Source organism: Paramisgurnus dabryanus, chromosome 12, assembly GCF_030506205.2.
Source record: "Paramisgurnus dabryanus chromosome 12, PD_genome_1.1, whole genome shotgun sequence".
NCBI lineage: Eukaryota > Metazoa > Chordata > Actinopteri > Cypriniformes > Cobitidae > Paramisgurnus > Paramisgurnus dabryanus.
Genome location: NC_133348.1, coordinates 26,873,441 through 26,900,211, shown reverse-complemented (window position 1 = coordinate 26,900,211; position 26,771 = coordinate 26,873,441). Strand labels below are relative to the sequence as shown.

General features: G+C 37.5%; 1 protein-coding gene across 2 annotated transcripts in view; it reads left to right on the top strand.

The window, feature by feature from the left end:
* The window catches only part of ralgps2 (Ral GEF with PH domain and SH3 binding motif 2), a 151,957-nt gene extending 125,915 nt beyond the window's left edge, over nucleotides 1-26,042 (top strand). The window contains exons 10-21 of one of the 2 annotated variants that reach the window (XM_065257377.1): nucleotides 2,125-2,262; nucleotides 2,335-2,425; nucleotides 2,511-2,581; nucleotides 2,968-3,109; nucleotides 4,850-5,001; nucleotides 5,090-5,144; nucleotides 8,010-8,087; nucleotides 12,559-12,664; nucleotides 15,861-15,953; nucleotides 18,841-18,946; nucleotides 19,242-19,333; nucleotides 22,276-26,042. In XM_065257377.1, coding sequence (XP_065113449.1) covers nucleotides 2,125-2,262; nucleotides 2,335-2,425; nucleotides 2,511-2,581; nucleotides 2,968-3,109; nucleotides 4,850-5,001; nucleotides 5,090-5,144; nucleotides 8,010-8,087; nucleotides 12,559-12,664; nucleotides 15,861-15,953; nucleotides 18,841-18,946; nucleotides 19,242-19,333; nucleotides 22,276-22,305 — 1,154 coding nt within the window. In that variant the 3' untranslated portion in view covers nucleotides 22,306-26,042. The remainder of the gene's footprint in view (nucleotides 1-2,124; nucleotides 2,263-2,334; nucleotides 2,426-2,510; nucleotides 2,582-2,967; nucleotides 3,110-4,849; nucleotides 5,002-5,089; nucleotides 5,145-8,009; nucleotides 8,088-12,558; nucleotides 12,665-15,860; nucleotides 15,954-18,840; nucleotides 18,947-19,241; nucleotides 19,334-22,275) is intronic. The other variant, XM_065257378.1, reaches the window with a different exon arrangement.
* Nucleotides 26,043-26,771: the final 729 nt, after the last annotated feature.

Genomic DNA, 26,771 nt, shown 5'->3' with positions numbered 1-26,771 from the left:
AGAAAAACATTACAGGATTTTTCTCATTTGAATGGACTTTAATGGACCCCAACACTTAACACTTAACTCAACACTTAACAGTTTTTTTCAACGGAGTTTCAAAGGACTCTAAACGATCCCAAACGAGGCATAAGGGTCTTATCTAGCGAAACGATTGTCTTATTTGACAAGAAAAATAAAAAATATGCACTTTTAAACCACAACTTCTCATCTATCTCCGGTCCTGTGATGCGTCAGCGCGACCTCACGTAGTACATCATCACGTCAAGAGGTCACAGATGATGTATGCAAAACTATGCCCCAGTGTTTACAAGTGTGTAGAAAGAGGACAGTTCTGACGTTGTTGTATGTGGAATGATACTAATTAATGTATTTGTGTCGGTTTATTGTTTACAATGGTCCGCAAATGTGCGTTTCATATATGTAACACGTGACCTTTCCACGTCATTACACAATTACGTGAGGTTGCGTTGGCGCATCACATGACCGGAGATAGACGAGAAGTTGTAGTATAAAAGTGCATATTTTTTATTTTATTTTTTGCCAAAAATGACAATCGTTTCGCTAGATAAGACCCTTATGCCTCTTTTGGGATTGTTTAGAGTCCTTTGAAACTGCAATTTTAAACTGCATTAAAACTTTTAAGTGTTGGGGTCCATTACAGTCCATTAAAATGAGAAAAATCCTGGAATGTTTTCCTCAAAAAACATAATTTCTTCTCGGCTGAACAAAGAAAGACATCAACATTTTGGATGACATGGTGGTGCGTAAATTATATGGATTTTTTAAAGAAAATTGACTAATCCTTTAATTGCAACACACAAGATTACTGCATTTTAGCACTTTAGTTACCAAATCATTGTAAGTTTCTGTTTGTTTCTATTTATATCATTGTATCTCCCTGTCTGTGCCCCCCGTCTGTCTCTGTCTCTATCTCTCTCACCGTCTGTTTTTAATTAGTCTCGTCTCTGGGATGGATTTTTGTGGCTCATTGTCTCTTCCTTTTGTTCAAGCCGCCATCCATGATGGTAACTTGTGTTTGTTGTTTTTACTGATTGTCAGTGATGCTTTGATCTGTAACTGGTTTCCATAACTTTATAATCATAAATCTTTGCACAACGTGCTTTGCACCTAGAGTTAAGTTACATTCTGCCAAATGTTTCCACAGAAGCTGGACATCTTTCTTTGTAATGCAGATACTTCCCCCACGTAATGTTCCTCACCAATCCAAATATTTACTCAGTAGGAAATAAGCAGTCTCCTGATGGCTCAGGGAAAGCCTTCCAACTGTACGGAAAGAACAGAACCACAGCCACTGACAGTAGTCAGTTGCAGAAAGATATTTCTTTGCACTTGATGAGTGTGTGTGCGTGTGTGTGTGTGTGTGTGTGTGTGTGTATGTATGTGTATATCTATTAAATCAATATGTGCATTTATCTTTGCCATGTTATATTCATTTAGTTGACTAGTGGTAATATTAATGGCATTAATTAAAACACTTACTTTATCATATTAAGATCATTTCTGCTGTCATCCTTGGGATGTCTTTGCTGATTTTTTTTTTGACAGCGACCAGCTGTCAAATGTTTTGGTCCTGCTCGATTTTTGTTGACTTCGAGTAAAATCATGGAAAGTTTTTCATAAGATCCCCTGGGGTCAGTGTGTTAGCATGACAGAAGCTTGATGCTGTCGTGTGAAAACAAGCAACAGACTGCATTTTTCAGTTTCCGAGTGCCTCTCACGTAAATTTATAGATTTTAATGGCTTACGTTTCTTTCCTGCCACAGAAAACCACCACAGTTTATCAATGCCATCAAAAGTATTTTTTTGTTTTTGTCTGTTTGTTGATCACAAAGTACAACGTAGATGAGGATAACTAGGATTCTTTGTGTATTCAATTTGATATATTTGATTTTGCGTAAAACTGATTTTTGCCTACTACCTAGTAGGGAAGTATGCACAGGGCAAGTCATTGTACTGGCCGGTAGTTGCTGCTTCGTGTTTTTTGTCATGTGCATAAAGTTAGCTTTATTCAAATTCTATCACATTAACATTTGGTGATGATAGTAGAAAGCAAACATTTACTTACCTGTAACTGTCTTTTATCTTGTATTTTATTTACAGGTATCTATCTATCTGACCTAACCTACATTGATTCAGCATATCCCTCCACCGGCAGCATCCTAGAAAATGAGCAGCGCTCAAACCTCATGAACAACATACTGAGAATCATCTCAGACCTGCAGCGATCCTGTGAATATGGTGCGTTTTACAACATTAATGCTTATGTTTACTTGAAATCACTTTTAATGAAATCATATATCTTGGTTTCAGATATCCCAGTATTGGTGCATGTGCAGAAGTATCTAAATTCCGTTCGCTACATTGAGGAGCTACAGAAGTTTGTTGAGGATGACAATTATAAGTAAGCAGTGGATGTGTTTATATTAAGTGTGACACATGTAAGTGTGTTTTTAATGGATACTTAAACTTGTCTATATTTGTTACAGGTTGTCTCTGAAGATTGAGCCACCAGCTACCAGCACACCTCGCACCACTGCCTCTAGAGAAGATCTCACTGGTTTGAAACACTTATATTTGCATGTATCACAACATAAAACCGATATCTCTGATCAATTCTGTTTAAATCTGAAAAAAAAATCTGTTTTTTTAATTTATTTTAGTTTCCCATTGGTTCAGAATCACACTTAAATGCATACATGTAGTTATGTTTTGGACACCACATATGTTTTGTTTGGTTGGATTTAATCACAGTTTTTTCCTTATAACAAACAGAAAAAAATCTTTTGTGTTTGTATTGTGCTTTGTAGTGACATTATTCAAATGTCAATTTATAAATATTATCTAATTTTGTAAAACATGCTGCAAATTGTTCAGGTGTGCAGCAATCCCAAGACTGTAATGCATTATAGTTAACAATTTATGTTTTTGCTCTTTTTGGCCCAGGTCCAGACACATCTGCATCACCGTTATGTGGACGTCGAGGTAATCTTGCTGAGGGTGCCCTGCCTAAGGTCCCACCCACGCCACCCTCACCCCGAAACCTCATCACCTATGGACACAGGAAGTGCCACAGCCTCGGCTACAAGTGTGTTTCTATCGCTCACAACATTGTCTTTTATTTTGTTTGTGTCAAGTGCGTTTAACAGTTAAAGATACCTTTATTTTATTGCATTTATGTATTAAAGGACAAGTTCGGCAATTTAGACTTAAAGCCCTGTTTTTAGATTGTTTATGGTGAAATAGAACGGTTTTGACTGAAATTTCGACATTTGCGGCTTCCCTGAGAATTTTCGCGTGTTTGTGTTTCATCTCACACCTCTACAATGGGTTTAATGGTGCACTGGAACAATCCTTCCTAAAATGCATTAAACTTTCGTTTACAAAGACGTGAAACTCACCGACTGGTCAGGGGTGCTCACACAAAAATCGCTGCAAACGATGCTTTCCAATAGCTGTTTTAGCATTCGTTGTTAACTTGTGGACCTATTTTTCCAAACGCCTCACACCCGTACATTCTTCCGCTTAGAGCTTGAATAATAGACACTCCAGCCCAGGTGGTGGCGCTAATCCGCCTTTGCCCATTGCAAGAATAGAAACAAAGTTCCCGGCGCTGAGTAATACCGTACCTCACAGGACATCTAATACAAGTCAATGGAGTTGGTAAAAACTACAATAAAACCTGTTGGAATGCGTCTTTTAGAGCGATTTTTGTGTGAGCATACCAGTGAACACCCCTGACCACTCGGTGAGTTTCACGTCTTTGTAAACAAAAGTTTAATGCATTTTAGGAAGGATTGTTCCAGTGCACCATTAAACCCATTGTACAGGTCTGAGCTGAAACACAAACATGCGAAAATTCTCAGGGCAGCCGCAAATGTCGAAATTTCAGTCAAAACCGTTCTATTTCACCATAAACAATCTGAAAACAGGGCTTTAAGTGTAAAATACTGAACTTGTCCTTTAAATTAATAGTCAGTCTTTCCAGAAAAACTTGATTATGCGATCGCATGATTCAATGCATAATCAGCCAAAGTCCGCATTTTTTCAAATACGCCACACTTTTGCAACATAAATGACAGAATTCTGGGCGCAAAAATATGCAGGGCTTGCATGATTTCATAATCCCCGCATTTGCATAGCAAAAAGTCACTTATATCTTAGCGCAAAGTTGAAAAATGTTGCATTTACTTCACACAAGCGCAGCCATGTCCCGTTGCCATGGAAACGTTATGAAGTGATTTTATAACATGAACATCAATGAAAAGCTGCACACAGTTTTTGCAAGTTCCCGCAATTTTTGCAAGTTCCCGCTATTTTAAAGCATAATTCAAGTCTAAGGTGGTGTGCACACCAAAGCTTTTAAACGTGGCTGAAAACCCCAGACGGCGGCGACTGCCAGCTTTCTTCAGCTGAGCGTTTTGGTTGCTGTGATACTTCTGCTTTGTTTATCAGTCGTTGTACGATGCGCCGGTTGGTCAATGTGATATTTTTACCGCCCCTCCTCCACTGTGATTGGACGGCGTGAGAGAACTGATATTGACGAGCTGAGCTTTTCACCCAAAATTTTTCAACTATCGGCGCTCAGGGTGGAAAAAACGCCAGCTGCTGGCTTTTTTAAAAAGCTCTGCGCTTCCATTGGAAACAATTGAAAACATACACCGGCCGTCGGTATAAAAACGTTGGTGTGCATGCTACATTAACCGTGTCATGGTTAAGCTACAGGTGACCTAAAACCTAATGCATATTTAACACAAATAAAAAATAAGACTGTTCAGTAAAATGGTTATAAGCTGTGATTCTCAATCCCCCTGTTCTTCTGCTGCAGTTTTATTCACAAAACAAACACAGCTGATTTTAAAAGTGCAACGTTCCCCAACGCTGGGTCTAGACACCTGCTAGATGACAGCGTGCTGGAAAGTCACACACCCACTCGAGGGCACGCAGAGAGCTCAACGTTATCGAGCGGCATTTCACTGGGTATAACACAAACAGACGTGCTCAACTGGATTGGATCAGGGGCGATGGTTCTTTTGTTAACTACATAAATCTTGATGTATTTTTTCAGGAAGCAGTGAAGGATCGGAGCTCAGTGAGGAGATGTCTTGGCCTGCTTTTGAGAGGTGAGTCTCGTAAAATTTTCACACTTGCACACACTGTCAAGGACACTTACTGTACACGTGCACATACATGACCATGTGCGTGAGTACGTATGAAAACAGCATGTTGTCTTGGATCATGCTGAAATCCTGCTGACACTCAAAAGCTCATCTACATGCTTTTTTATATGGAATGTTTGTTACTAGCATCATTGACTTTACATGAAGATGTTTCTTGAATACAGTTTTTGTTATGTTGTTATTTAATCGTTTATTCCATCACTGATGGTTTTATTACTATGGCGTAAACCTGCTTTGAGACTCGGTTTCCCATAATGCAACTTGGCTAAATTGAGGTCTAGCATGTACTGTAAATATGCACACAAATGGCAGTGTTAAAAACGAGCTTGACTACAACATATAACATTGCTCTGCACCCTTAATCCCGGAGTATAGTCTGTATTTTTACGTGTATGTGAACGTATGCGCACGGTCCAATGCACAGCCTTGCAAACCATAGTTTATTTGACTCGTATGTGTATATAGCATGCAATGCATCTCTTGAGCTACATACTACATTCCTGTAGGCAGGAGTGCGTACAAGCTTTCTTCTGATGCTGAAATTGCATCATGTATGCGGACCCTCACGTACGCGTAAAAATGGACCATACTTGGGCCTTCAGCTGCTTGTGCTTATCTTTGACCCCAAATGACCATCATATTCCCTCATTATTGGTTCTTAATGAGATAAGGGAATACTATGAAGGGAAAGTATGTCAGATTTTGTGACAACTTTTACCGTTAACTTAAATGATTTTAACCACACTGTCTCAAGGTAAATTGCAGTCCTGCTTTAGGCGCATGTCTTTGAGCACTTTTTTGTTTTTTACCACGTTAAAAAATAACACTCACAAAAGGTTCTGCTTCTAAAATCTGATTGGATGTGCCACCCTTAAAGTTGTTATAAAATAATCAATATATGACATTTTATGAGGCAATCGAGGCAGTTACTATGATTTTACCATGATCAATGGGTGCTTGAATATCTTTCCACCAAGTAAACAAGTTCATTATCATAACACGGTGTCCTAATCAGGCATGATGCATTAAAATTAGCCTATAAAAGTGGACACGATGCAGTTTTTAAGGGGTTCGCACACCGGGAGAGAGGTCAACGCTGCATCGCATTTAAGACAATTAATAGGTATCGCACAAAGGACACACACATTCAGCATGATTGAGCTCAAGTTCATTCCTGATGCATTTTTTTATCTCTTTTTTACTTTCATTTAACAATAGGTGACTTATTCAGTAATCACGCTTTATACGCATACGACACTGCCGGTGTGTGTACACTCATAAAATAGATTGCCAGAGGGATGCTGTACATTTGTAGGCCAATCCAGAAGTTGGTGGGACACTTTTTTCCCATAGACCTTTGGATTATTGAAGTTTTTGGCTACAAGCGAACTACATCAATGTCATCACCACCAAGTTTCCGATAGCTCTTTTAAATTTTATTAAACACGTTTTAAAACATGTTCCCTGTTAAGGAAATACTCTGTGGATTTGTATTATTATTTATTTTTTGTTGGGAATTGTGCCCATGTTGCAATGTTTTTGAGATTTTCATGCATGATGACATTTAAAGTCCCTGACAACGTCTGTAGTCCCATGTAGCAATTTGTTACCATCCGCCCTTTTTGGAACTGTATTACTGGTGGGCTTGTGTTAACCAAAGATCTCATTTAAAGGTACATTCCACTTTTTTTGAAAAAATGCTCATTTTCCAGCTCCGGGTTTGGCGCTAGCACTTTTAGCATAGCTTAGCATAATCCATTGAATCTGATTAGACCATTAGCATTGCGCTAAAAAATGACCAAAGAGTTTCAATATTTTTCCTGTTTAACTTGACTTGACTCTTCTGTAGTTACATTGTGCACTACGACCCGACGGAAAATTAAAAGTTGCGGTTTTCTAGGCTAGGAACTATACTCTTAAACTGGCATAATAATCAAGGACTTTGCTGCTGTAACATGGCTGCAGCAGGCGTAGTGATATTACGCATAGTCCCCTGCCATTGAAATTAACCAAGGGAGTTAATTGTTCCTAGAAAATCGGTAGCTTTTAATTTTCTGTCGGTGCATTCTAACTACAGAAGAGTCAAGTTTAAAATAGAAACATTTTGGTTATTTGTTAGCGCAAAGCTAATGGTCTAATCAGATTCAATGGATTGTGCTAAGCTATGCTAAAAGTGGTAGCGCCAGACCCGGAGATCAGCTGAATGGATTCCAAAACGGTAAAAATCAAATGTTTAACTCTAGGGGAGCTGGAAAATGAGCATATTTTCCAAATAATTGGAGTGTTCGGTTAAGGATTTAAACCAAAACCCTATTCAAGAAACCCATTGACTTCTGGAACATGAAACTGGAAGTGCTAAAATGCTAACTCGCTTCTGGGTTTTGCCTACAAAAAAAACATCATCCCCGTGGCATCCGATAATGCATTTAAATTTTAAGGACGTGACGCGACGTGCAACCCCCTTAACTCAAAAATACATTTGATATTTAATGTGTTATAATGTGGAGCGAGAAGTTAAATTTCACAATTGAAGGAACAGCATTACACCACAGTAATAGAAACCAATTAAGCAAAAATTGACTTGTCATGGCTGGTTAGGACAAACACTCCTTGTACATAATAGAAATAGCTTTAATTGCTTTTGCAGTTGTGCATAAATTGGCTATTTTACCAGCCAGAGTCTATAGATCATAAGAGGAGACTCAGAAAGTCCAGGCTATATATCTCTAGCACAGCCTGTACTTGTTGTGTGTGTTGTTTGTGAGGGCTGTGACTGACCACTGCCCCACTATGACTCACACTCAACAGGACTCGATTCTATCACTCTCTGGGCCCAGTCAGCAGAGTGGGTCGCATGTCCTACAGAGGAGCACTCAGACCCAGCAGGTAACTCAACATCCCTCCAAACCTTGCCAGGGTCTCTTTCTATCTGACTTCATCTGACCTACAGGGAATCAGTCAACATCTCACTGTGTATTGGTGCTAGGGTGTGTGCTTTCCTGCTATGAAATCTGGTGGTGGGATTTCTTTGAATCACATGTGTGTGGTGTTGTGTCTAATGCTAATGATTTACATTATTGACTTTAATTTGAAATCTTTAAAAGCCACCACTTCTAAATACTTCTTTTGCTTTTTGTTATCCAAAGACACACACATTTCATTTTCTGTTATTACTTAAAGGGCGTTTTGCAGGTAAAATTTTTCCACGAATTTGGGCAATTTGCTAGTTGATAATAAACATTTAAATTGTTATCCATTGTATTTTATGTTGTTGGTTATCACAAAACGGAATACAAAACGAAAAATTATAAAATTATAGATAAATACATAGATATAGATAGACTTGATAGATAGACTAGATAGACAGAATGACAGACAGACAGACAGACAGACAGACAGACAGACAGACAGACAGACAGACAGACAGACAGACAGACAGACAGACAGACAGACAGACAGATAGATAGATAGATAGATAGATGGGCTAGTATAGAGCGATAGGCAGAAAGCCAGATAGCGTTAGCATAACTTCATGTAGAAAGTAAACAAACAATTAACATACTCGTGCATGCTGGTTTGAGGGGGACCATAATCCTGCTGAAATGGGTGTATGCGATCTTCAGCACAAACGAATTCAGGCAGCATGACTCAAATCCTGGAAGCTGAGTGAGGCGTCACGTCGTCACATCTGGTCGCGGGGTAAGAGCCTCGAACACCGATCAAAACGCACACATTTCCCTACAGCCAGTAGCGGAGTGTCAGTCGGGAGAGTCGGGACTTTCCCGGTTGGCCGGTCTGATAATAGTTATATATTGGGAGTTATATTAGCAACACCGTCTGTCTGATGTGCGGCCGGTTCCCGCAGCCTCTCTGCTCAACAAATATAAAAGTGCTCAACCCGTTCGGCCGGTCCAATCATGTCCAGGATTTATAAAAATATGGGGATCAGTGATTTGATTGGTTTCTAGCCTGTCATCCTTTGATGTAAAAAGCCGCCGAACGCCTGTTTATTGCAGTATGCGGTCGGATTCAAGCCCGCTGCAGCTGCTGACCGCTGCTTCTGTGTATAAAATGATCGTGTGATTCGTTATGATCGTATAAACAATATAACAAAACTTCCTTTTATTTCACATAAAAATATATTTTAGATATTATATGATAGACTAGTAAGTGTGGATTAAGGATGTTTAAAACTCTCTAGCCTGGTGGTCAGGACATGAATGGATTGAATCAGCAGATTTGCAAAGTTTTATTTATCTCCACATATATCATAAATAATAATTAGCAGGGTAACTTTGCAGTATACCACATTATATATTTCCTATTATGTATATATGATTTCCATATTATAAACGTAAGTATTAATAAAACGGCAATAAATGTCTCATCTATCTCTATGGCTCTGGCTGAGGCTTTCATCTACTTCTACCCAACGTGACGTCATCGCCGAATTGCTTAAAAAAAAACCGTTAATACCAAAAACATAAAAAAAGGGTCTTTAAGACCTTTTTTGAGACATTTTAAAAATGATATACATATCTTGAGTGATTTATGTACCCATTAATCAACAGTGGTGGTTAACCTGCAACACGCCCTTTAACTTACTTTAATCTTCTTTGTGTGAGACTAAAGCCCTTTTCACACAGAACATACATGGGAAATGCTTCCGGGATTTGTCCGGGAAAGTTTGATTTTTGGATTATTCACACTGCCAATGATTTTCCAGAATCTGTGTGTGCATTTACACAGATCCCGTTAAGAGTAGTGACATGTTTAAAATCCTGCACATGGTAGTTTTTTCTCCGCAGCGTCTGAGGTTTGCTTATTAGCCGTTATTTCTCTCTCCAAAAACCACTAATAAGCATTTTTGTTTATGATAAGACTATAAAGGGGTGCGTAACGCACCGTTCTGTCATGCTCGTAAATAGGGCAGTATGCAGGATTTTATACATACTGAGGTCCATATATGTTTTTTTCTAGGGCATGCACCTCAAGCTTTTTGGACTTTTGGTGGCACAACTCTTTCTCTATGGCTCTGATTTCTACCAGCAATTAATGCGTTAATTCTTTCTAAGCGTCGGAGACAGGGTCAAACTACATTATGACTGTTTACTAAAAACATGGGTAACATTATATGAAATCCATGCTAAAGCTATTTTCACATTGTTATATTTGTTATATTATGTAGGATGAATTTATGTAGAAAACTGTAGATCACAATAAAATGACTTTAGCTGGGTTTAGGCAGGGTCACATATGTGGACCACAGTTCACATTATTGGCTTATTGTTCTATATAATTTTTTTTTTAAAGCATTGCTGCACTCCCCTCGATCTTCAATTTAATAAAACATTCAAACCCAACAGTCTTAGAAAGATATTAAAATAAGAGTTTTAAGGGCAGTTTACATTATAACTATAACGTTAACTATAATGATAACTTTAATTTGGCGTCCACACAACTGAACGATAACTTTATGCTAATTCGCTCGCAAGGCACAGTAACAGTAACAGTTAGTTGTGCAAATCTTTTACCTTCAATGGCATTAACTAATATTGCATTTTTCCTTTACTAAAAACACTTGTTATTGTTCATGTGTCAGTATATGTATGATATGCTGTTCTTGTTGCAGATGTCCTCAACACACAGCGTTTCGTGTAACTCTAAAAAGGGCATCTAGTAGTTTGTATATTCTAATACCTTAAAGCTGCAGTGTGTAAATTTTAGCAGCATCTAGTGGTGAGGTTGCGAATTGCAACCAACGGCTTAGTCCACTGCTCACCCCTCGCTTTTGAAACACAAAGAAGCTATGGTAGCCGGCACCGGACAAACATGTCATCATCGGAGACAACTTAGTAAAAAAATGTGTCCGTTAAGGGCTTCTGTGGAAAATGGCAGCACAAAATGGCGACATCCAAGGGGACCCTCGTGTATGTAGATAAAAAGGTCTCGTTCTAAGTTAATAAACACATAATGGTTCATTATGAAAGGTCTTTATACACCCCTGATAATATAGTTTTATGTAAAATTTGGCATTTCTGTCAAAAGATCCTTCTAAAAATTACACACTGCACCTTTAACTTTTGACATTGTCAGTGTTTTAGTAAAAAGCATTACGTAGTCAATTTCCCAGCAACTGCATCAGTGCTGGATACCTGTGGTAATTTTTATGTTATGGACCTCAGCAATTAGCTTCTCCACAGTGTCATCTGTCATTTCAAATGCAGGTGCACTTGAAGCTTGAAGTTCAAATAGATTTGATTGGCTGTCAATGGTTTATCATTCATCAATTAGAAAAAAAAGTTGTGGTGGGAACTCTGCTTTTCCTTTAACTCTTTCCCTGCCACTGACAAGTTAACTCGTCAATTAAACGCTTCCCTGCCAGTGACGGGTTTTTCCGGCAATCCATATTTCCGCTATTATGACCCAGATGGTGCTCTTACACAACTTATAAAACCCAGAAGTAACACCTTACACCAAACAGTTCAAACTTTTTTTAAATACCCTGGCAGGGAAATGGTTAATCCAAAGCCATTTTTAAAGCTATATTTTTATAGTTAGAATGTGGACTCATAAATGTATTTGCAGTATGCAGTACACGTTGTAGGGGAGTACACAAGCTGAAATTGACAGCGATTCGACAACTAAATTATTTGTATGATGTAATTGTGGGTCAATTTTTTATTGCATGTTTTTTAGTGGTACATTGTGGTCAAATTTATCACACAACAATCCAAGTCAACACTCTTGACTGTTTTCTCTTTTGTGTGGTATTTAAAAAAAGTACTATTTTTAACATCGCAGTGTCTTAAAAATACAAAACAATGAAGCAGGCGTAGACGGACATTTGACACACACTGTATGTACACATAAACCACCAATATCTTTCCCAAGTACTGTTTTAAATTCAGTGGTTCTTAAACTTTTCGGCATACCCCCATAGGGTGCATTCCACCCCCCACACACACAAAGAAAATAACCTCACACAAAAGTTCACACAAAAAAATGATGTCATCATTTACTCACTTCAATCGTGTTCACAATCCATCTGTATTTTTTCAGTACAAAGAAAGTGAATAAGACTGTCGGACACTAACATGCTGCCCACAATCCACTGTGGTGTTCATTTAACTTGGGTTTAAAACCATATGAGGGTCAATAAATTATGCCACATTTTTTAAACCACTTGAGCACAGTTTTCATATTCTCACAAATTTTTCTCACTATCTCACTCTTTCTTGCCTTTTTGCCACTCAATCACTCGCTCTTTTCACATCATGATTTTGGGGTGTGGTCTGTGTTTACCTGTCACATGTCCCAGTGTGTAGATTTATTCTTTGTGTGTGTTTGTTTATAGCTCTGCTGAGTCTGAGGAGCTGGCGGTGCATCTGTACCCAGGGGCCGTCACAGTTCAGGGGGTCCTACGCAGAAAAACTATCCTCAAAGAGGGAAAGAAACCCACGGTGAGAGCACAGTACATTTCTACTTCTCAACCATCTCCTATTAACTTAATTTTAAAACTGCAAGCACATCGCCAGTGACTGTGCCCCTATGTGTCACCTGTCTCCTTTAATAAGGTTGTCAGGAGGTGTTTCTAATTAAGCTTGTCCTATAGTAACCGTTATAACAAACAAGTAACTGTCTATTGCAGTAACAAAAGGAGCTCCACTGCTTGACTCTCATTGGTAATCGCTTTCGAAAATTGCTCATCATTTACATAAAGTTGAACTTTTCTTTACTTTGTCGAATTGCTGGATACGCCCACTTCCTGTTGCCGATAGTCACTGTCGCCGGAAGTTGCCAGCCTTCCATCGTAATGAATGGACTAAACTCAACTTCCGATAGACTTTAACATAAAAGCAATAACAACAAAGTCCTTTTAGTGTAGTTTATTTTTGATAACAAGTGAAATAAATGTGAGGGAAATTACCTATCATATCTAACACGTATCAACTATTACACTGAGCTAACGTTACTGTGTAAAATGAATTTATACAATGTAAGCTACAGTACAGGTCCTTGAATTCTTGCCTGGCTGCCAAACCTCTCCGCACAGTTGTGATCCATGCTCGTTGTTAGCAAACCAAAACATTTTATTTTCGACAAGGTATTTGTTTCAGAGATCCATTTAGCCACTAGACAATCGTCTATACAACCGAAAACTGTGGATAGCACGGATATTAAGTCACGAAAAGGCCGACAATTACAAGGGACACAAGGGATGACCAATTATTTAAAATAGGATTTTCTCTGGATATACACATAAGGGAACGTTTGGGATACTGTACATTAGGCATAAGTACAACTGCATTAACTCTCCAATTATGTTTGGAAAGTAAGCTACCTTGACATCTCTGTAAAATATGCTAATTGTATTTTTAAACCTTTAAACCTATTTTTTTTCTTTTCCTTGATACTTTTTGACTTGAAGTTACTTTTAGTCACTTTGGATAAAAGAGTCTGCCAAGTATATAAATGTACATACAGTACAAACAGTGTTCCTGTTAAACTGATTTAATGAGAGTTTTTTACTATTAATATGTGTAAAATTGGTAAAACTGTTCTCAAATAAAATATATGTTATATATAGTTTTCTTTACTACTTTTTTTACTAAATATACACTAAATGTATGTGCTACAAAAGATAAGTTTTCATAGAAATTAATCTATAACATAAACAATTTATGTATATAAAAATAAAAGTTATGTTATTTCCTACAATTTTATTTTAAATTTGAAGTTATTTAGCATATATTAAACTATTTGGCTCATTTTGAGCCCAAACATTAAAAGTGTTGCTAAAATTTAAACATAACAGGAGGGTTAAATATATCACAGTGTGCAAGTGGTTTTTGGAAATTGTGACTTTAAAGGAAAACATCACCGTTTTTTAACCTCTTACTAGGTTTTTACCTCAACTTAAACAAATTAATACATCCCTATCTTTTTTTTTAATGCGTGCAATTTTAATCTTTGTACAGCACGTCGTAAATATGTTAGCATTTAGCCTAGCCCCATTCATGCCTTAGGATCCAAACAGGGATGAGTTTAGAAGCAACCAAACACTTCCATGTTTTCCCTATTTAAAGACTGTTACATGAGTAGTTACACAAGTAAGACTGGTGGCACAAAATAAAACATGGGGATTTTTTAAGCGGATAAAAACTGAGAACTAGACTGGAGTAGTCAGGAGTGATGATGTTACTGCACGCCCAGGTGCTCTTCTGCCATACAATATAGTTCTCATTTTTTATCCGCTTAAAAAAATCGGCACGTTTTATTTGTGCCACCATACTTGCTTGTGTAACTACTCATGTAACAGTCTTTAAATAGGAAAAACATGGAAGTGTTTGGTGGCTTCTAAATTCATCCCTGTTTGGATCCTAAGGAATGAATGGGGCTAGGCTAAATGCTAACACATTCACAACGCGCTGTACAAAGATTAAGTACACATATTGAAAAAAGAGAGGTATGCATTCGTTTGTTTAAGTTGAGGTAAGAACATAGTAAAATTTTGAAAAACGGTGGTGTTTTCCTTTAAGGTTCAGGGATAGCACATAGTAGGATTTTAAAAACAATACATATACCTGTGTATCTATCACGGAAAAGGGATTTTTTGCTTTTTCCACCATCTGGAACACCTTAAAGGCTTATTCACACTGATCCGACAAATGCCAGCAAACACGGACATTCTAAGTTGGCAGTTGGATTGATAAAGTTGGGAATCACTACTGCCGTTTCACATACAAGCTTATTGGTGTTTGTCGAATCAGTGTGGATTAGCCTTCAAAACCACATAGCAATGTAACATAAACCATTCAGAACACCTAAGCAAGCACTGTTGTATGTTAACATGAATCCGTAAGGCCTTCATATCTTTTCCAGCTTCTTTATATCTCCTTAAATCTTTATACCTGTCCTCAAAACTTTCCAGGATAGCCTCGCTCGTTCGTATATGTTCTCTACTATACATAAATCTCAACTGATAGGTCATGATACGAGAAAAAATATAAAATGGGATCATCAGTTAGTATAAACAAATGGGTTTCCCATTAACATTTGAAAGAGAAAAGATATATAAAATATATATTTCATGTTTGCTTAGTTTACAGTCTCTTAACTGTCAATAATTTCTCCATTAGCCCAATCAAACCCAGCTGGTTTTCTCAAAGAGAGAGAGAGTGTGTGTGTACGGTGCCAAAGCAGTAAAAGAAACTGCATTAAAGTCTAGACATGGGAGCACAGAGACCTTTATCTCCAGCACATGTTTGATCTACCACTATATCTTCCTATCTTTATTTCTCTTTGGAGCTTTTACAAACACACACACACACACAGAGAGACATTGGGCAACTGCTTGTTTGTTCAGTTGTGATTTGTTCTGTTTTTGTGTGTAATACTTCTGAAATGATCTTACATAATATGATTGAGTATCATTCATTTATTCTTTGAAATGTTCATTTATCTTTTCGTGTGTGTGTGTGTGTGTTATTTGTGCTAGCCCTGGAAATCTTTTAAACATTCACAAGCTCACTAAGTCACTTATTTAAGGCTGACAGTGTGTTTTGAAAGAAGGTTTTTATTGTCCTTTGTTTTTGTTGTTGTTTTATGCTCCCGTGTGTGTGTGGATTAATGCTTATTCTCATTAATTCTCTCTAGGTGGCAGCGTGGACCAAGTACTGGGTGGCTCTTGGCGGTACTCATCTTTACTACTATACTGCCAAGTCCCTCAAAGCCACAGAGAGGAAGCATGTGAGTTTATTTTCTGTATTTCCCACTGTCACAGATACTTTGACCAAACAAACATTGGGCCTGCAAACCAGACTTGTGACTTTTAACTAAAGGGCCATGTACAATAAACATGGAAAACGACTAATCATTTTCTTGATTTTTTTATACGTGGATAAATATAAAATGGTAATGCGTACACCGACTGTTATGCAAGAAGGTGTAATGGGATGTAAAGAGAACACAGAATAAACCGATGGAAACTATGAGTAGAGTTTGTGGTCAGAAGTACTTTCCACCCAAAGGTAGTGTTTGTATTGGACGTCTTTAAATATCACAAAACCTGTCAAGAACATGTCTGGGTCCTGTTTGTTTTCATTTCTAATGAAAAGAAATCAATTATGTTTTAACTTTCAAGATCCATTAGGAAGTGGTGTTTTCTTCATGGCAAACATTACTTTATTTAAAGGTGTCATGTGATGTTTTTTTGTGTAATATGCATTATTTGGTGTAATACAATGAGTTAACATGATTTAAAGGGATAATTCATCCAATCATCATTTACTCCCCTCATGTTGTTACAAAACTGCAGGGCTCGCAAAATTTTAAAATCCCTGGTAGCCCTTCGGGCAGACACTCTTTAATTTTTGGTAGCCCGAAATGAATATAAGTAGCCCAAATAAAAAATACACTGTTATTAATGTAGAATATTGATAAATCCTGGATTTCCATGTAAGCCAACTATTCCTGTCCATCCCCAGCTAACAATTTGGTTCCCAAAACATTCCCCTATTTTCCAAGGTTTTTGGTTAGCCAGGAATGTTTTCTTTAAGAAAATAAACGTCCCCCTAATGTTATTTTTAGGTTATTTTAACGTTCCCTAACGTTAGAGTAATTGAATTGTTATATTACTGAAATATTATATGAATGTATTATAACACAGGTTATTTTTTATAAAAAAAAATACCTCAACACATCACACATTGTATTTAGATAACATGTTTTTTTTTTCAAATATATAAACAACCAGTGACTTTATAACAATATAGAAGACTTAAAGCAGATATTTATTAAAAAGGAATAAACGTTTAATTCCAAAATATATACAATAATGACCTAACTAAATCTGAGACAAAAACAGCAATTTTGCGAGCCCTGAACTGAATAAATTTCTTTGTTCGGCTGAACACAAAGGAAGACATTTGTAATAAAGCAGGAAACAGAAGCACAATTGACTTTCATAGTAAGAAAAATACTACTATAGAAGTCAATGGTGGTCAAAAATGGTTTGGTTACAAACATTGCTCAAAACATCTTCTGTTGTGTTCAGCTGAACAAAGAAAATACTACAGGCTTGTAACAACATGAGGGTGAGTAAATGACAAACGTGCCGCACAAGCCCTGAAAAGTGAAGCCAAAAAGTCTCGTTCGCCCCCAGTGTCTGATCCTAGTAAAGGTCATAGACCCCGCCTCTCCCATGATATTCAATGGGACTTGAGACCAACTAAACAATTTAATTACACTTCAATTATCTATTATTTCAGAAGCTGGTTTCTGTCTTTTACTGTAGTTTTTATCACGCTGATGTAAATTCAAGTGTTTGTTTTTAAAATAAGTTTGTGTTTAGTTTAGTTATTTAATGCTATAAAAACGGTGGTGTCACGTCATGATTGACAGCTGTGATGTGCGCATTCTGCGAGGGCGGGGCCATGATTTTGCGGCTTTACTTCCTGCTCACTACTGTGCAGGCTGGTCCCGAAATCGCTACGGCGCAGATTCAAGACCCAAGATGTCAGCGCCTAGCGGGACACTGGCGGGGTCACTTTTCACCAATGGAAGAGAGCGAACGGCGTCGTCCATCATTATTTACAGTCTATGGTAAATGATGACAGAATTTTCATTTTTGGATGACCAGTTGGAGGCTTGAACATTTTGAGCTTACTCACTTCATTCGCACGTGAAATTCTAGTCATTCGAGACATTCAGACGTAAATTTGCATCATGAGAGGGGCTTCTGTGACTCTGCTCGCTTCCTTTAATCACGTCACTACTAGATCAAGCTCCTAATTGGTTAACGCGGTGCAATTTTCCGCCAAAGTTCAGATTTTTCACCGTGCGCTTTTCGTGCGGCAGCACCCAATTGACGTCATTCACGCTACACGCGGGAAAATGAGGCACATTCGCGTCTACCGCGCCACACTTAATGCCTCATTCGTGCCGCGAGACCTCCAGATGCGTGTAAACGCGTCTTTACATTGACTTAACATTAAAATCACTCGTGTTTGACGCCCCCTTTACCGCGGCTGGTGTGAACGCAGCACAAAGCTGTTTGACTTCACAAATTTCTATTTTGGTTTATGAAATTTGTTCTATTAAGCTCATTTCAGTCTACAATATGCATTATACAGTCTACGGTTGGTCCACCTGAGGCAAATACAACCTGCATCATAACATATAAACTGATGACACTTAAACTGATGTCATCTAAGAGGAAAGCAAACATTATTTTGACCTTTAGCAAAATGCAGCAACACGTCAGTATGAAATCAAATCAATATGGCAAGTGATCTCATGGTCCAGCGGTCCTTAGCATAAACTGTGCGAGCCAAGAAAAGAGAGTCAATTACCGCCCTGGGTGGTGGTCACAGAAATGTGACGCAGTCCAGATGATGAAGATGGAGGTAGAAATGTTAGATTCCACTATGGATTGAAAACAGCATGTCTGATGACTAAATAATCAGGCTTGGATGCTAAAGGACGCCAGCTGGTTGCAGTCATTAGATAATAAGATGAATGACATCATCATTTGGGCCCAGCTATCACAATTAATGAAAAGCACATGTGGAGGAAAAAAGCTACTTGTTTACACACACACATATACATAATGTATGTACTGTCTGTCCCTTTACAGTTTAAGTCTACTGCCAGCAAAACTATTCCCGTTGTGGGCTTAATGACCATGATGGCAGATGACCCGGAGCATCCCGATGTCTTCCTGCTGACCGACTCTGAGCACGGTGAGTCAGCCGATCACATCCTTGTCACATTCTTTTGCACTCCGTCATGCTGTGTTTGAACACGGTAACTAGGGCAAACTTAACCTAAGAACCACTTAAATATTCAAATAACCAACCTAAATATTCATGTAAGACATGCCGTATTGATGTAAGACACACTGCTGTAGGTAGGGCCACCCAAACACATGACTGGGCCCCTAAAGCCCCTGAAGGCTCTTACCCTTCACCCCTCATGCTATAGAATCCATATGTGCCCTAAAACATGTTTTTTTTTTGTCTGTTTGTGTGTTTACAGGAAACTCGTATAAGTTCCAGGCGGGGAACAGAATGAACGCTTTACTGTGGTTCAAACATTTGAGCGCGGCATGTCAAAGCAACAGGCAACAGGTGAGCGTGTGTTTGTGTTCTGCTAAAAACATTAAGTAACTCAGACTTTTTGTTCAAGAAACTGCACGACAGGAGCTGTTTACTCCCTTACAATGTGCTCTTCATGTTTAGACCATTACCATTCAAAGGCTGTGGTTTCAAGCCGAATGATAGATGTTAATTGCTCCTTAGAAGCTGTTGTGTGTGGAGGTCCTTCGGGTTCAGTAAACAACCTTTTCAGACAGAGTTCAGAAAAAAAGCTTGTTTTAAGCAGACAGTCCTTGAGGGTTTCAGCGGGATCTATTAAAAACGTTTTGGTGGTTTTAACAGAAGCATATGCCGTGTAGGTTGATTGCAGTGCAAAGTCCAAACAGTCGTGGCTTTGTGTTTTGTTCACGTTGCTCTGATTGTATAAATGAGCTAACGTGTCAGCTTCTGGCAGGACTACATCTCCGTCTGAACAATGGAATAAGCTTGGCAGTGTTTGGAAAACCTGCGTGAAAAGAGTCATTCTTTTCACAATTCTGTTTAGAGACGATAGTGGTTCACACTGCACCCAAAAATGAATGTTATGTCATTATTTACAAACCCTCGATCTTGATAACGCTTGTTCTTCATAACCAAAAACAAATATAATAGGGCTGTTCATTTAACACGTTAGATTTATTAATTATGGGAGGGGATTATTTTTTAAGCATTTAATGCACCCGATCAAGCCAGTGCTGCATTGTCACAAAAGTTTATTATTTCAGATGCTTTCAGGCCTTCTAATGTTAATATTTAAGCACAAGAAGATGCGAAACCGATCGAATGCAGTACTCAAACGCTGTTTGAAAAGTTTTGGGTATCTCAAGGTTTCAGACAGCGCACAAATATGTGCAAACGGTAAAAACAGCATTGCAAATGCTACCAGAGTTCATGTTTTTTTGCGCTTTACATATAAATATTTTATAATATTGTGATTCATTTAGTAAACACACTTTGTCTTAGTTTCCAAACTGTAAGCAGTGGAAAAATAAAATGCATGCGATATTTTGGATCTGTCTGTGCACTCTTAAAGTGACAGTATAAAACGGTCTGTTTCTAATGTTAATCAAACAACTAACAAGGGAAAAAAAATCCTTTAATAAGGATAAATCTACATATATTTTGTACAGTAAAGACTATGCAGTATTATTTTAAAGTTGACTACTTAACCTGAAAACTATACAGAGGTCAATGACGTGACGTTAATTATTTTGTGTCCGTATGGATTAATTAAAAGGGTTAAAATTTATAAATAAATTTGCTGATAACATGCATACATTCTCTTTTTTGAGGACCAAGTCTAATATTTCTGGTTTTATTTCATTTTGAAAGAATATTTGGGGGAGAATTGCAAAAATGTCAATGTGGTGTAACCGGTCTGTGTCAATTGGTGTAACTAGTATTTTATATTTTTTTTTAATGAAAATATAAATATATTCATAAAAATGTGGAATAAAATATAATCGTCTAGTTTAGTGTAATATGACTTTTTACATAAATTTTTACATAATTTGTCAAATACTATTTAGAAAACAGAGCTGTTTTTAAAATATGTCAGGACAAATATTATAAAAAAAATTTACATTTAGAAATAACTAATAAATATATATTTTTAACTAATAAAAGAAAATTGATGATTACTCTTACATGACATCAAGGTGGATAAAATATTTAAAATTTCTTGTTCTTTGGCGCAATTGGCGGTTACACCATTTGACATTTTCAGATCCAGTCAGTCTTAACTTTCATAAAAATTGTGCAAATGTAATTTTTTATTGTATAGAATTAACTTAAATACACTATGTGCATGGAAATAAACCTGATGCGTGCTTTTAATACAAGTTTTTTAACAATAATTTTTAATTTCTCATCTTGCCAAACCGTTTTTGTCACTGACCCACAGACCAATACAAAAAAACATGAGAAGCACTGTTTAATATATTACATTTTATAGGTTTTTTTCCATTTACAGCATGTAATTAATGAGATTTTAAAAATGGGCATAGGCGGGGTTTGGGGGGCACTACTTTTTGTCCGAACTTTTAATGAACTATAAATATAAGAATTAATATTTTATTTATCTAATCTTAATAAAATAGTTTTAATTTTAAACCATATTTAAAAACCATGAAGATGCACTTTCTCGCTAATCTTAAAGTATTGCAGTACCCTTGTTTGCAGATAGGTGCCCCACAGCATAAACCCAAAAGCCCAAGCTTCAAATGGACGCAAAAGCTGTATAATAGAACTCCATGTGACTTTTGTCCTGAAGACATACAAACAATTTTGGGTTAAGACAAACTTTAATCTATGAATTGATAAAATTCTTGATCTACACATCTTTATGCATCTTTTACACAAACAACACATTTCACTCTTCTTCTCTCCTGTTGTGGATTTCACTGGTGTTATGCTTGTTACAAATTATTTACATACATCTAGCCAATTGTAATCGCAGAATTAATTCTAACAGGAAGATCACGACTCCAACGTAAAGCATATTAAGCAGCTGGCTGTGCGTAAATCCTGCTTAATACATGGCTACTTGCCACGCTAGTAAATATATAGAGACAAAATATTGATTTGATGTGTTTGAGCTCATTTGTAAGAAATGCAAACCTTCTGTGAGGAAAACTTGCTTTCTAATGCCTTCAAAGTCTAAACAAGATGAACATGCATTTGGTTTAATCATTTGTAAATAAAATTTAATGTGTTATTAATTATGCCTAATTATATAAAAATGTATTAAAACTGCACCTGTAAATATAGCTCGCAGTACTCGGATAACTGCATTATTCATTTTGAGTGGCCATTATTAGAAAAAAATTAACCTTTGAATGTTGAGACGGGCCAATCAGAAGTATTTAAGAGTACCCAACTTGCAGTAAACTTAATGGATCATTGTTTTATTCTCTATCCCTCCCTCTCTTTCACAGGTCCCAGCAAATCTAATGTCCTTTGAATGAGTGAGACCAGGACCAATCAAGGACACGGAGAGCTGATAAACGGCTGGATGAATAAGAGCAGAGGAATATGAGGATTAGCAGGGGGAGGTGGAGAGGCCTGAGACGAATAAAAGAGCTAAAGACTCTCATGTTTTATGTGTTGGAGCTTTTCCACTGCCATCACCCAGCCTGAGCCCCTCAGAAAGCTCTCTAACACCACTGCCTTAACAAGCAGAATACGTGTATGTGTGTGTGTGTGTGTGTGTGTGTGTGTGTGTGTGTGTGTGTGTGTGTGTGTGTGTGTGTGTGTGTGTGTGTGTGTGTGTGTGCGTGTGTGTGTGAAAGAGATGGATTTCCCTAGCAGCAGTGTTTTCCTCTCCACTGGCATCTCAGAGGACCTCATTCATTTTAGGTTTTTATTTACACTTCCTCCATCATCCAGAGTGAGGAACTCTCATGAGAGCATTCCTGTAACTGTGAGACCCTCAGTCTTGGATTCTTCATAGACCTCTCGCCACTGTTTTTTTTTTGTCTGATCAACACTTCCTTCTCTAAAACTTTCAGCTGTTGGAAATCTCTGCAGATGCCCAACCCAACATGCGGACACGTAACGGCACAATCGATGCCGATTGTCTATTTGCACACTTGAGTTAGACTCACGTAAGCATGACACAAGCAGGAAATGAAAGTCCCTCGCTTATTAAAATGCGATTTTGAACCAGAAAAGGGCTCAGATTTTCAATGAATTCCAGATGAAAGGAAACCGCTTTCTTTATTAATTTCCATGATTGTCGTCTTCAGAGTTTTTCCTACCAACGTCTGTGATCTTTTATGGATTCTGTTACCTCCTTTATGTCATTTTGCTGAAAGGCACCTGAAATTTACCAAACGATGAGGGGTAGCAAGAAGAGAAAAGGAAGTGCTCGCCACGATGAGATGTTTGAAGGCACTCTCCAGGGCACCAATGTCATGTCAGGATCTTCACAGCACGAGTAAACTCATCCAACTTCAAAGAATCTGAAAGAAGCCCACCGGTTTACCCGAGTTCAAACATCTACCCTTTTCTGATTTTGTCCGTGAGGAGATGCGTACATACACAAACACACTTTTAAAGTCACTTGAAAGCTGTGAATGTTAATGGGTGCGACACAGTCAGTAGGTTTACATCTCCAAAATTGTATCCAAAATGGTTTCGTTTTTCCAGTGTATGAATGCTTCTCTATTTGAAATAGTGGGGACGGTGGGTGAATAAGCAGGTGGTGTGTGTATGTGTGTTAGCAGCATTAATATCCCACACTGCCAGTGTGGAACATTTTGTTATTGATTTTGTTTTATTATTTTGCTTAAATGTGGTTTCGCTTCATTTTATTATATTTTATTATTTTATTTCAGTATTACTGGGATAGTTGCACATGTCTAGATTATTTTAATTGTCTGTTACATTAACGTTTCATTCATTTGTCTTGTCATATTCATTTTGAAAGTAACACCTCACCCCGGCATGATTTTAAAACGGTGTGGACGTTTCCTTTCATTGTTTGCTCTCGTGAGAGAACAGTTGATGGGCGGTTTGACACACATTTGTTCGCTTTCAGGTCACTCGACCCAAATTGTGTATACCTGTATGTATGTTTGCTTTAGCTCTATTCATTACTGGGAGAACAACTGAATAGCATTACTGTTCGGCAGAGGACCACTTATAAGAAGTTTTGTCTACAGGGCCAGGATGTTCGATAAGATTGGGTCCATCATTTTTTTTTTCCTTCAAACCAGTTTCTTTGGGATTTCATGGACCTGTGTTTTTTTTTAAGCTTGACTCTGGAAATAATTCCAGGTTCAAATTTCTGTTTCCAACATACTGTGAGCAAGAACGATCTTGGGCATTAAAGGACAAGAATCCAATTTTGCCTAAATGATTGCAAGACACTTTTTTTCAAAGTGTAAAAGTTCTGTGGTGTCGTCGTTTCACTGGTTTTTACAAAACAGAATTAACTTGAAATTAATAGATGAGAAGACAAGATGATTGAAAAAAAAATGGTTTATAATCGGATTTGTGTGCGTTGGCCATGAATTTGTTGATAAAGATTACAATGCTTGGTTATTTTCAACCCAGTGTTGGGTCAAAAATGATTTCTGGATTAATTTAAGCCAAATGCTATAGGTTTGTCCCTTTTTGACCCAGTGCTGGATTTTTAAAAAAGCATTTTTCGAGTGTTTCAGCATATCCATTTCTTTTCATCATTTGCTGCGGTTTTGCATGGGACACGGGCGGTTGTGAAATTAGGGAGGAGGGAGATGATTTGATTCTGAGGTAGAAGAAAAGAAAGGGTTTCTTTTCATATTTCTAAAACAATATTTTTGTAATGACACTTTTTATGGTGTCTCTAATCTAAAGCAAGACTAATGCATTTAATATAAGGTTGTGTGTGTGTGTATAGCACAGGCAATACTGAAACATTAAGAAATGCTGTTTGTGAGCAGTTCAAGTAATCTGGGGTAGTTTTTGTTTACATACATTTGTATTGTACTGAGCCTTTAATGTCAGGTATTAGCACTTTGGGATGCGAGAAAGAATTCTGGGAGAAGGGTTTAGCTCAGCTGCCTGTAAGAGACAAATTTAAAGAAATTAGTGTTTTCCAGGTTTAAAAAAAACTGTGAAAGTGAATCAAATCGAGACACGTTTAATTGGAAACTTTATGTTGGTTAATCGTTTACATGGTTCATGGATGTCGGAGGAATTTTTGGATTAATTGCGATGCCCGAGGGCTGGTTTGCCAGATCTTAGCGGTTACGTTGGCACAGGGAGGTTTGTTTCTAGGTTGTACCTAAAGCTGCGTGACCATGCAGTCACACACACACACACACAAGGAGTAAATGAGAAGTTAGGTATATTTTTATTATGTAATAATGATTGGTAGAGTGCCTGTGTACTCATAAACATCACATCAGACATTTTACTGATATGATTTATGCATCTTGACAAGTCCCCAACCTTTTTCACAGGGGCAAAATAAATTACAATGCTACTCTTCCGTCATTGCAAATTTCATTCTTTTGAAATGTTTTTTTTTTTACTTTTGGGGTGACTGTTGGTGTTAAAGAATAGTTTGAGGGGGATACAATAATCTGATCAGGTTTTACCCTTGGGTTATTCTCCTGTTTAACTGTTTTCCACACTACATCTCTGTTGCATTCTGTCTCTGATATTGATATTGTTTTTTTAAAACTGTCTAGACATTTGTTTTATAGAGATTAATTTCTTATTACTATAACTGTTTTGGGCAGATAAAGTTTTTCAATGGGATAGTGTTACTTTTGTTGCTAATATTGCAATTTGTTTCATTCTTCTGTATCTCCAAACACAATACACCATGCAATTTTATTGTCTTTTTCATACAGTTCACATACAAACACAAGTACACACACCTGAGATGTTGAGATATGGACTCTGCATCCTCCCTGCAGGCTTTTTCACCTTGAGCTCCACTGCATCACTTTGTTTAAGTGATGGTGTATTACAAAGAACTGATATTGATTTGTAATGAGATGATTTTATTTGTGTGTGCGTGCGTGTGTCTCACTCTGTGCCATCCTGTTTCACCTGCTCTTACCCACTTTATATTTATCCTGTCCAAGCCCATGACCACTGGGGCTGTTGACCCATGACAGCGCTATGACCTTTGACCTGAGTGATGCGCTCCAGGGTCTCAGGCAGGCCAAAATGAACTAATAAACACTTTTGGTTGTATGTTTTTTAATCTTGTTGTCTCGTGTGTGTTCTTTAGCTGAGTGTGTGCCTATAACGAGATTCACTGGAAAAGTTTGGAGTTATTATCCAAAATTTGTTTGTCTGGCAATATTTATTTGATTTCATGTTACATAACAACTTTATGAGCCATCTGCACTACACAGTCAACCCAGTTGAATGCGTTTTCAATTACATGATCTTGTGGATTTAGTCACAGGTCATAATGGATCTCTGCAGCTGTATGACACTTCCCCCTGCTGTTAAGGAGCGTTATAACCCAATTCAGTCAAGAAGGAAATTTTGCAACTTTTATATAATAGCATGGAGGATTCTTGGTTTTAGGCATGTGACTTTTTTTTTTTGTTCTGCCATCTTTAGCACCTAGTTCTGGGCAAAACGCAATCGTGCCAACACTACAACATCCACAATTAAACATAACATTTAAAGGAAAACACTACCTTTTTTTATATTTTACTATGTTATACCTCAACTTAGACGAATTAGTACATGCCTATCCTTATTCAATGCGTGCACTTAATCTTTGTACAGCGCGTCATTAATGTGTTAGCATTTAGCATAGCCCCATTAATTTCTTAGGATCCAAACAGGGGTGAATTAAGAAGCCACCAAACGCTTTTGTTTTCACTATTTTAAGACTGTTACATGAGTAGTTACACAAGTATGGTGGCAAAACGTGGTGATTTTTAAGTGGATAAAAAATGAGAACTATATTGTATGG